An 11044-nucleotide genomic window follows, 5' to 3' on the forward strand; every position below is an offset into this window, starting at 1 on the left:
TCCGCTCGCTCGGCGCGCTCCCGGACACCGGGGCCCCGTTATGTAGGGCCCGGCCCAGCCCCGGATCAGATTCGCACTAAATATGGGGGAGGAGGGAGGGGCCGGGTAGGGGTGAGGGCGCTCGGGTCGGGACCAGGCAAGAGGTTGCCCTGGGGCCCGAGGCTGCGGAATTGGGGAGCTCTGGGGTAGAGCTCGTGGCGGAGATCCGCGGTTCGCGTTACGGCTCCTCCGCTTGGGCGCTGTGTGACCTTGGGAAAGCCACGGGCCCTCTCTGTGTCCTCATCCGTGCAATGGAGACGATGGCAATGTTAGTGGCTGCACGCCGCCCTGTGCGCTGCCTTTTGCGCCTCCTCCTGACCTTCTTCCCGCGCCGCGCTGGTGGCAGACAGGGCCCTGTCCCCATTTCACAGTCAGAAACACGGAGGCGCCGAGCTGTTTTGAATGTTTTCTAGGGTGATGGAGGAAGACGCCCGAGCAAGGGGTGGGGGGCTCCGAGCCAGCTGGATGGCCGAGGCGGGACTATTAATATCGAGGCGGCTGGAGGGGTGGGGAGAATGTGCTGAGCCGGGAAACTCCGGTGCCACCGAGGTTGCTACTCAATTCTCTGGGCGCGACATCCCGCAGCACCAGCGGGCGGGGCTTCCGATGAAGGGGCGGGGCCTAGGGGTGGGCGGGGCGATCACTTAGCGGTGTCTCCCGGGCTCTAGAGCCAACGGGATCCAAGCAGCTCCTGGCCCGTTCGGCCGTCCAATCACCTTTCTGCATTTGCCGGCCCCTCCCTGTGAATCTGAGCGCTCACCCCTCCCGTTAGGACTTCTATTGGTCGCGGCAGACGTCTGTCTGCCACTATCCCCGCCCCGATACGGAAGCGGCGGGGTCCTCGGGATTTGACCGCCGGTGGGTCCAGGCCATGGGGCAGCCTTGGGCGGCTGGGCGATCCGAGGGGGCGTCCGCGCGGCTGCCTCTCGTGCTCACGGCGCTGTGGGCCGCCGCTGTGGGCCTGGAGCTGGCTTACGTGCTGGTGCTGGGTCCTGGGCCCCCCCCTCTGGGACCCCTGGCTCGGGCCTTGCAGCTCGTACTAGCCGCCTTCCAGCTTCTTAACCTGCTGGGCAACGTGGGGCTCTTCCTGCGCTCGGATCCCAGCATCCGGGGCGTGATGCTGGCCGGCCGCGGTCTGGGCCAGGGCTGGGCGTGAGTGGGGCGCGGGATCCGGCGGGGAGAAGAGGGAGCCTCGGACAGGGGCAGGGACCCCAGGACCTGAGATGTTACGAATTGATTACATTAGGAACTGGGCTGTTAGAGCCAGAGAACTCTAGAACCTGGGATGGAAGAGCCAGAATGGGTATTATTTATTCACGCACATTTATCGAGTACCTACTGTATACAAGGTACTGTTCCTGGCACTGGGGGGTACAATAAAACAAATTCCTGACCTCCTGGAGCCGATTTCAGCGGGGGAGGGGGCAGATGCTAAATTATAGGCATAATAAATAAGCAAAGTATATAGAATGTTAGAAGATGAGAGTGGCATGGAAACAAAAAGTAGAGCAGGGTAAAGGGGGTGCAAGTTTCAGTTTTAAATAGGTAGTCAAATCTCACGACAAAAAGTGATATATATTTGAGGGGATGGATATGTTAATCAGCTGGATTTAATCGTTCCACATTGTATTCGTAAGTCATAACGTCACTTTGTACCCCATAAATATATGCAACTATAAAGATGTCAATTTACACTTAAAAATAAAACTTTAAAAAATTAACTTACGAATAAAAAATAGGTGGCCAAGGTGAACTTCATTGAGAAGGTGATATTTGAGCAAAAACTTGGAGGTGTGGGAGTTTGCCATGTGGGAATCTGAGGGAAGAGTGTTCCAGGCAGAGGGGACAGATGATGCAAAGGCTCTGAGGCAGTGTGTACCTAGCATGTTCCTGGAACAGCAAGGCCAGTGAGGCTGGAGTGGAGAGACAGGGGTCAGAGATGTTAGTGATGTAAGAACCTTCTAGTACATTGAAAGCTTTGCCTTTTATAAGACATGAAATGGAGAGCCATTGGAGGGTTTTGAGTAGATGGGGCACATGGCTTATGTTTTAAAATGTTTTAAAAGGAGAAGTCTGGCTGCTGGGGTGAGACTACACTGGGAGGGCACAAAGGTGGAATTGGGGAGGCCAGTCAAGAGACTACTGTGATAATCCAGAGGAGCATTCATGATGACTTGGACCAAGGTGGTGACCCTGGAGAAAGTGAGGAGTTTGCTGCTGGATGTTAGAGACCAGAGAAAGCCTTAGGACTGGGGATGATAGCGCTGGAAGAGACCTCAGTCCTTCAGTGCTAGAACTGGAAGGGCCTGGGAAATCTTGTTCAGCCTGCACTTACCTGTGGAGAACCTGAGGCTTTGCCAGGGCGAGTGGTGGCTGTTTCTGCTGCCCCAGGATAGGCTCAGGGGCTGACGCTGGGCATGATGTGTGGCCCTCAGAGCTGCTGGGGGAACTGACCCTGTGGCTCCTTCCCTGCAGCTACTGCTACCAGTGCCAAAGCCAAGTGCCGCCGCGCAGTGGGCACTGCTCGGCCTGCCGCATCTGCATCCTGCGCCGGGACCACCACTGCCGCCTGCTGGGCCGCTGCGTGGGCTTCCGCAACTACCGGCCTTTCCTGTGTCTGCTGCTTCATGCTGCCGGTGTCCTGCTCCACGTCTCTGTGCTGCTGGGCCCTGCCCTGACAGCCCTGCTGCAAGCCCACTCACCTCTCCACACCGCCGCCCTCCTCCTGCTGCCCTGGCTCATGCTGCTCACAGGTGGGGACCCTGGGAGGCCTCTGCAGAGAGGCAGAGGCGCTTGTATTTGGCACGGGAGTAAAGCCCATTCTAGTGGGAAATGGGAATTCTAGCCCCGGGGACCCAGTCCCAATGTCATTTAGTGGGGGTGAGGGCAGCCTGGTATTGCACTGGGTGTGCAGTATGGTAAAATACAGCACCTCAAGACAAGCAGAGTTCTGGCTGGGAGAATCAGGGAAGGATTCTAGCAGTTGTTGGCAGAGGCGGAAAGACCAGTAGGAGTCTGCAGGGGCGGTGGGATGTGGGCAGGCATTCTAGGTGAGGGAAGAGGCAAGAACAAAGGCTTGGGGGTGGGGCAGGGAGTAGCAAAGGTGATGTGGTGGGAATTGTGAGAATTAAGGCTAGGATGGTAGGTTAGGACTGGACGGTGAGGGCCTTGAATACTGGTGGGACAAGATGGCTCTTCTATGACTGGGCAGTGTGGAGCCAGTGAAAGTTACAGGCAGAAGGCCCAGTATTGGAAGTTGGTAGGGGAAGACCTGGATCAGGAGGCTGACTGAGTGGCCATGTTCTGGATGACACATATGTTCCTCTTTCTTCTGACACCACCCAAGATAAAAGCCGCACTGGTCTTTATACTCTTTGTTCTCTCCCCCTCAGAATGCTCTGGCCTTCTCGCCCCCGACTTCCTCCTCCTGACCTTTCCGTGGTCCCCTCTGTAACCTCGTTCTGCAGTTATTAACCTCCCTGACCACTCTGAGTAGTCACCGTGCCTCATCCTGCCCAAGCCCAGTTCTGTCCCAAGGGCCCCCCTCCCTGTAGCCCAGAGGCGGCCTCAGGAGGCCCACTGGGGTCCTCAGAGTCTTTCTCTGCCCACACTGGCATCCTGCCCAGTCCTGCTCTACCCTCCTCAGTCCCGCCCTGCCTCCGCTGAGCCTCGGCCCTCCAGCTGCAGCTCCCTGCACCCCACCTCCCTGTGGTCAGCATGGCCTCCCATTCACTCCAGAGTCATTGCAGACTTTGCTCCAGCTCCCAGAGTCTCTCTCAGCCCTGGGCCCTGCTGAAATCATGGGTGTCTGCAAGTCTGTGTGAACAGCACCATCAGTTCCCAAGTGGCTTAGCTTCTTGATTCCTCTATTTTACTTCCTTCCCCTACTCCCATGTCCATGCCCCAGTCCTTGTACAAAGTGTGTCACTTCTAAAACCACCCCCTCAGTCGTCCCTCCTCCTGCTCCCCACCTCCTCTCCTTTTATCCATCTCTCACTCTTCGGCTCCCTGACACCTGCTCCCTGGGCCTGCAGGCTCCTGGCCCTCACCTTTCTCTCCATCTGCACCTTCCCACCTTCACCATCCCATGTCCAGCTGAGAGCCCTTCATTTCCACCATTCTCCTGCAACTTCTCCAACTTCCTTGCTTGCCTTCCTAACACTGTGACTTCCTGGCCTCTCTGTGTCTGCCCCTGGCTGCTGAGAGCTGCCAGAGACACGTACTCCATGGCACATTGGTACCATGCCACATTCATGGCCACAGATCTCAACAGGCCCTCAACTGTGCCTGGCCATCCTGTTTTCTAAGCTTGCTCCCCCAGCAACTGCAGTCAAACCTCCCCACTCTCCTGCCTTCCAACATCCATCACAGAGAAAACAAAACATCAGATGGTACATTCAAAATTGTCCTGTCCTCAAATCCCCAAGCCAGGCTGCCTGCCCCCAGCTTCTAGTGTGTGCCCCCCCTGCACCCCCACCCCCACCCCGCTGAGGCCTGAAGCCATGGCGCCTGCCTGTCCTGCGTCCCCGGCTCTCTTGGGTTTTCCCACCCTGTACAAACCTTCCCTTCGCCCCACACCCTCCTCCTCTAGCTGCTGCCTTCTCCCTCTTGTCCCCTGCAGGCAAGCTTCCCAAAGGGCTTGCCCAGGCTCGTGGCTGCTTTCCCTGCCTCCCACTCATTCCCCCACCTGCTCCCACCTAGCTTCTGCCCCCACCACTCCTCTGAGACTGCCACATCTCCCGGGCTCTGACTCCACAAACCCCAAAGGACACTTTTGAGTTCTCTTCTTGCTCTATGCGATCTTCAGACTCATAAGAATACTGCCTGCCAAGTGATGTGAAGTGATCTATCCTGGTGTCACTGTCACTGACAGCTTGGATTTTGGTGCTTCCGCCTTCCTTTCTGGCTTCCCATTTCTTCTTTTATCAATCCCCAAGGACCCGATTCCTTGTGCTCAGGCCTAGGCACCATTCTCATCTCCCTCTGCACACTGGTGGGTCCAGCTGCACCCACACTCTCGGAGTCGCCCACCACCGCCCACGGCTTGTAGGTCTGCTGGTCCAGCCTGGGCTTCTCTCCTGAGCATCCATACCCGCAATCATCCACTGGCTCATCTCACAGGCGTTTCTCTGTCCTGCTTCTGGTCCTCAAAGAGAATGTCTTTTCCCTATTTTATCAAAATAGGTGAAGTCCACTTCCCCTTCCTTCTTAGGTTTGCATGGCATCCCCCCGGCACAGGGGTTTTATTGAGGTGAAATTCACACAATGTAAAATTCATTTTAACATTTTAAAGTGTACAATTCAGTGGCTTTTAGCACATTCACACTAATTCACCACTAATTCAAGAACATTTTCACCTCAAAGAGAAAGCCCACACCCATTATGCAGCCACACCCCATTCCTACCTAATCCCCCCAGCCTCCGGCAGGCAACCACTCATCTTTCTATCTCTATCGATTTGCCTATTCAGGACACTTCATATGGATGGAATCATATAATATGTGACCTTTTGTGTCTGGCTTCTTTCACTTAGCGTTTCATGGCATCTTGTAGTTCCTTAGTTCAGCAGGTATGTGTTGTCTACTGTGGGCCAAGATGGCACAAGATGCTGTATTTTTCCATAGTGACACACATCATAGCTATGAAAAAGCCACTGAGAAACTACCTCTTTAATGTCTGGGAGCCCCCCGAGGGCAGCAACGCTACCCAGTATTCATGGTGCCTAGCACCAGGCCCAGTGCTTAGGAGGTGCTCACCAAGTGTGCGATGCATGAGTGAATGTCGTAGCCCAGGCACGGCGCTGTGTCTGCCGGATTCAACAGTGTGTTCCTATCACCCAGCATGGGCTGGCCAGCTGAGCGGAGGAGTGAGCCCTGCTTCCTGGTGGAGCATAGGGGGTGGAAGGAGGTCAGGAGCTGGGCTTTGGGAAAGCTGGGCCTGACTGTTGCTTCCTGATCCTCTCTGCTCTCTCCTTGCAGGCAGAGTGTCTCTGGCACAGTTTGCCCTGGCCTTCGTGACGGACACGTGTGTGGCAGGTGCATTGTTGTGCGGGGCTGGGCTGCTCTTCCATGGGATGCTGCTGCTGCGGGGTCAGACCACATGGGAGTGGGCTCGGGGTCAACACTCCTATGACCTGGGCCCCTGCCACAACCTTCAGGCAGCCCTGGGGCCCCGCTGGGTCCTCGTCTGGCTCTGGCCCTTCCTGTCCTCCCCGTTGCCTGGCGATGGGATCACCTTCCAGACCACAGCTGATGTGGGACTCACGGCTTCCTGACTCCAGGAAGAGCCTCAGCTGTATGGGGTTGAGGGGAGGGATGGGGGCTAATGACTCGTTTCCGGCTTCACCCCCAGCCTCAGCAGGGAAGTTGGGTTGGCCTTTAATGCCTGCAGTGGGCAACTCGTGCCCCTTCCTTGGCCTTGCCCCTGCTCAGCTTGGATTCCTGCGACTGTGCCTCTTTTGGCAGAGGAGTACAGAGGAGGGTCTGGCAAGGGGCTGTCGGCCAGCATAGCTGCCCCTCTGCCAGATTAATAAAGTGCTGACTTGGTTCTTGGCCTCCCTCCATCTTCGCTGGGTTTCTGGTCCCTCACTTTGTTGCTGGGGCTGCCATTGCTGGTTCCTCTGATTGTCAGGCCTAGAAACCACAGAATGCCCGAGAGTCCAAGGGGCCAGGGCCCTGCCTCCTCTGGCCTTGGCAGTGAGCGAGTGGGGGCGCCAGGCTATGAGGACCCAAACATCCTTTCCCTGGTTCAGCACTTGGTAGTTGGGAGCATTTCTGCAACAGCAGTTTCAAGGAACCACTCTTGGCTAACCCGGTACAGTGGGCAGCAGTTATGCTCCTTATTTTGGGGGTGAGAAACTTGAAGCTCTGAGAGTTGAGGTGATCGGATTATGGGATGGTAAGTGGGGGAGGCAGAATTTGAACCAGGTCTTTGCGCTTTCCCCTTCACCCTTGCACAGCTGAAGGGACGAGTAGGAGAAAGATCAAGGCAAAGAAATCAGCTGGGGGTATTCAAGCTTCTGTGGGGGGTGGTGCTGAGGGATCCGCTTGCTTCTCTCTGGACTCTTCAGGAGCTGCGGGTTGAACATTTTTATGTATATGGTAAGCAGACTGCCAGTTAAACATGGCAGGCTTAAACACATGAGCTTATTTCTGTTTCGTCTTAGAATCTCACTAAAATGATAGTAAAGAAATAAAAAAGATATAAATTTACATCGGGAAAGGATATAGGGAGACAGCAGTAGACCAAAGAGCCTGTCAACGTTTTGAGAGATGGAAAGTGGAGGCTTGTTTACTCTCTTAGCAGAGAATTAGAAGTTGAAATTACGCGTTCCCCAAGGGAGGGGCCAAGAGGCAAGCGGGATCGCCCCAGAGCTGTGGAGAGGCTCAGGAATTCTGTCAAGTACCACGGAAGGTGAGGTGAGGCTTCAGACCAAGAGTGGGGACAGACGGAAAGTCTTATAAGGAGCAGCCAGGTGTGGCCCTCCCCACACTTGCAGCACAGCTGCTGCCCCTCTGGGGGGCGTTATTTGAAGGGGAAACTGAAACAGAGAAGCTCTGGGTCTCAGGGGCCCTGGGGAGGGTAAGGGTGATGGGCTGGACCAATAATGGGGTTAAGTGAAAAGTCCACAGATACTGCTGGGGGATCCTTCCGTGAAACGGCAGCCTTGTCCCGCAAGAACCCCCCGAGGAGCCCACCCTTCCGACAGGCTCTGCCCGTGCCCACAGAGGTTTGTTTCTTCCCAAGGGCATGCTGTTTACTGGCATGCCTGGCACTTCGCGCTGTATGTAGGCATTAGCAGACTTGTCCTGTGTCCTCCTCTGCTTCACCCCTCACCCTCCAGCATATCTTATTTTCATGTTTTTAAAAACTAAATAGTGAGGAGATACAAGAAACTAGTTACAACCCCACCCTGTTTGAGAAAGTTATCATTTCCTTCCAAGTCCCTGCTGTGCCTTCCCTGCTGGGAGGGGTCCTGTCTTATTTATTCCCTTGCTTTGTTTTATAGTTTTATTACGTTTGTACTGGGTTTGTATATTTTTGAATTTTATATAAATGTAGAGTTTATTTGCCTATGACTTGCCCTGTCACTATTATGTTTCTGAGCTGTATCCAAATTATTGCCTGCAGCTGTAGGGCATTTCTTTTCCCCGCTGAATACTGATCCCTGGGATATGCCACAATTAATTTTTCTGTTTTGTTCCACTGGTCATTGTATCTACCCCTGTGTCCTTTGGGAATCATCCATTAAGATCTATTCCTGGCCCTTGCTCTTCCATGTAAATTTTAGAATCGGCTTATCAAGTTTCACCAATAAAAAGCCCTTTAAGATTGTGAATAAAACCAATTGAACCTGTAGCTCAGTTTGGGGAAAACTGGCAACTATCTAAGATTGAATTTTCTAGTTCATGAACATGGTGTAATCTCTCCATTTAATGTTTTCAATAAAGTTACATGTTTTTCTCATAAAGATCATACCTTTTTTATTAGATTGATTCTTAAGTATCTGATATTTTTATGCTATTATACATGGTTTATGAAAATAGGTGTCCAGCAAACCTAACATTGTTTTTCTACTTATAGATTCTTTTGTTTTATGTATTTATAGTCATACGATCTATGAAAAGTGTTCTTCCTTATTAATTTTTTTCTCTTATTTCTCTTGCTCCCCTGTATGGGGGAGACGCGCTCTACAACGTGGAGTTCAGGTAGTGGGCACCTTTGTTTCTGCCCTTAGAGGAAGTTCGTTATTTCACCATTTAATGTTTGTTTTGATGTTTTGGGTTTTTTTAAATGATGCCCTGTATTAGGCTAAGTTCCCTTCTATTCAAAATGTGCTGTTTTTATCCTTTCATGTTCAGTCTTTCTGTTTCTTAGGAACAGCTTAAAGATGGATTTTTTTTTTATCTAGAAAATGTTTATCTTCTAATTGAAGCATTTAGTCATTTATTGTAATTAATTTTATACTTGATACAGTTCTACTGCTTTGTTTTGTGCTTTCTATTTGCCCCCTCCTTTCCTAGTGCTTTATCTTTAAGTTAGCTTTTGCTGGGTATAGAATTCTAGGTTAATATTTTCTTTCAAGATTGAAAATACCACTCTACCATCTTTTGGTCTCCATTGTGGCTGTGAAGTCAGTTATTATCTATTTGTTGTTGTTTTTATTGTTGTTCCTTTGAGGATATTCTGTCTAATTGCTTTTAAGATTTTTCGTCTTTGGTATCCTGCAGTTTTACTGTGATGTGCCCAAGTGTGGATTTTTTCATTTATCCAAATATGATTCATTGGGTTCCTGAGTCTATGAATTGATGTCTTTCATAAGTCCTAGAAAATTCTTGGTCATTGTCTTCAGATATCGTCTCTGTCCCTACTAGAACTTTTATTAGTCCTCCCTACTCCAGCCTCCTTGTCTTTTTTCTGTGTGTGTAGCTGGCCGGTACCAGGATCTGAACCCTTGACTTCGCTGTTATAACACTGCTCTAACCAACTGAGCTAACTGGCCAGCCCCCTCTCTGTCTCTTATTAACTCATATTTTTTGCCTCTGTTTCTGGACATTCCGGATAAGTTCTACTGATATTTCTTCCAGTTAAGTCTGTCTTCAGCTGCTAAACAATCTATTGAGCTTTTTGTTTTTAAGTAGCTGTACCAACTCATCCATTGAGTTTTACGTGTCAAATATTTTTTCATTTCTGGAAGGTCTATTTGGTTCTTTCTCAAGTCAGCTTGATCATTTTATATACTGTCTTGCTTCTAATTTAAATTTCTTCTTTTATTCTTTAAGTATATTGGAAATACATATTTTCCATTCTGCATTTGGTAATGCCAATATCTCAAGTATTTGAGGTCCAAGTCTGCAAGCTATTGTTTATGTTGGTTCTTGCTCATCACGTCTTATTTTCTTGCAATTTGTTTGTTTTGACTGTGTGTTTATAGTTCTTGGAATTTTATCAATGAGAATTTTTTGAGGTTGGGTTAAAAGCAAATTCCTCCAGAGAGGAAGCGTGTTAGTTGACTGATGACAAACCAATCCTATACTACCACTTTAAACTAAAATTTCAGCTAGGAATCTTTAGGACTACAGATATTGTCAATTCAGGGTGCAAACTTATTCAGGGACGGCTTGTGGTTAAAAATTCTCAGGAGAAGTTTTTCTACTCCCTGCTACCCAACACTAGGCTTGGAGACAGGCAACTGCCCTTGCTGGTCCTGGTGAGATGGAAGGTGGGTTCGGGGGATGGTTGGTTTCCAGTTTACCTCTACACTAAGCATGTAAGCTCTCTGAGGTCCCATGTTAGCCCCCCTTGGAGGTAAAACACACACACACACACACACACACACACAAAACCAAGAGAAAACTCAGGGGAAACAGTGGTAGAGATAGAATATGAAAGATAATTTCAGAGCGATAAGAGAAAATAATGCATCTTCTCAAAGATGCATAAGTAAGCCTTGAACAGAGAACAAAGAGCTGAGAAATAAAAAACCAAAATTTTTAAAAATTCAGAAGAGCTAAAAAGATAGACAAAACTCTCCCAGAAAATAGAACAAAAAGACGATATGAGAGAAGAGAGAAGAAAATCAGAGGATCAATCCCATTCTCTCTGGAATTACCATTTATCAGCTGCTGGGCTTAATTGGAGTTCCAGAGAAAACAGAGAAAACAGAGGGGAGGAAACTACCTAAGGAACAATAGCAATAGTTTCCTGGAAGTGGAGGATGCACATCTCCACCCACAGCACCACTAATAATGTCATGACGTTAAAGTCAAAGTCATGTCATGACATTCAGAACCTCTGAGAGGAAGAGATCAGGAGTAAGAACGGCATGCACTTCCCAGCAGCATCCCCAAAGCAGAAGACAGGGAGCAAAGCCAGCAAGAGAATGACTTCACTTGTGAATTTGATGACCCAGCCAGCTGTCACATGTGAGAATGCACCATCTTCCCATCTTTAATGACAATGACTTTTTTTTTTTTTTTTTTTTTTTTTTTTTTTTTTTTTTTCC

At 50.3% G+C, this 11044-nt stretch overlaps 1 protein-coding gene across 1 annotated transcript; it reads left to right on the forward strand.

The window, feature by feature from the left end:
• The first annotated feature begins 910 nt into the window (after positions 1 to 910).
• On the forward strand, positions 911 to 6588 carry ZDHHC24 (zinc finger, DHHC-type containing 24). Its single transcript, XM_008578994.1, has 3 exons — positions 911 to 1191; positions 2515 to 2792; positions 6018 to 6588. Exons 1-3 carry the CDS (start codon positions 911 to 913, stop codon positions 6311 to 6313), a joined length of 855 nt encoding a protein of 284 aa, XP_008577216.1. The 3' UTR covers positions 6314 to 6588.
• The last annotated feature ends 4456 nt before the right edge of the window (positions 6589 to 11044 follow it).

Source organism: Galeopterus variegatus, unplaced genomic scaffold, assembly GCF_000696425.1.
Source record: "Galeopterus variegatus unplaced genomic scaffold, G_variegatus-3.0.2 Scaffold1795, whole genome shotgun sequence".
NCBI classification, from domain to species: Eukaryota; Metazoa; Chordata; class Mammalia; order Dermoptera; family Cynocephalidae; genus Galeopterus; species Galeopterus variegatus.

What these genes read in the sequence shown, in the direction of transcription:
- ZDHHC24 (XM_008578994.1), top strand. Translation starts at nt 911, where the DNA reads ATGGGGCAGCCTTGGGCGGCTGGGCGATCCGAGGGGGCGTCCGCGCGG. An exon ending in GGTCTGGGCCAGGGCTGGGC is followed by an intron (nt 1,192 to 2,514) that starts GTGAGTGGGGCG and finishes CCTTCCCTGCAG; the next exon opens with CTACTGCTACCAGTGCCAAA. An exon ending in CTGGCTCATGCTGCTCACAG is followed by an intron (nt 2,793 to 6,017) that starts GTGGGGACCCTG and finishes CTCTCCTTGCAG; the next exon opens with GCAGAGTGTCTCTGGCACAG.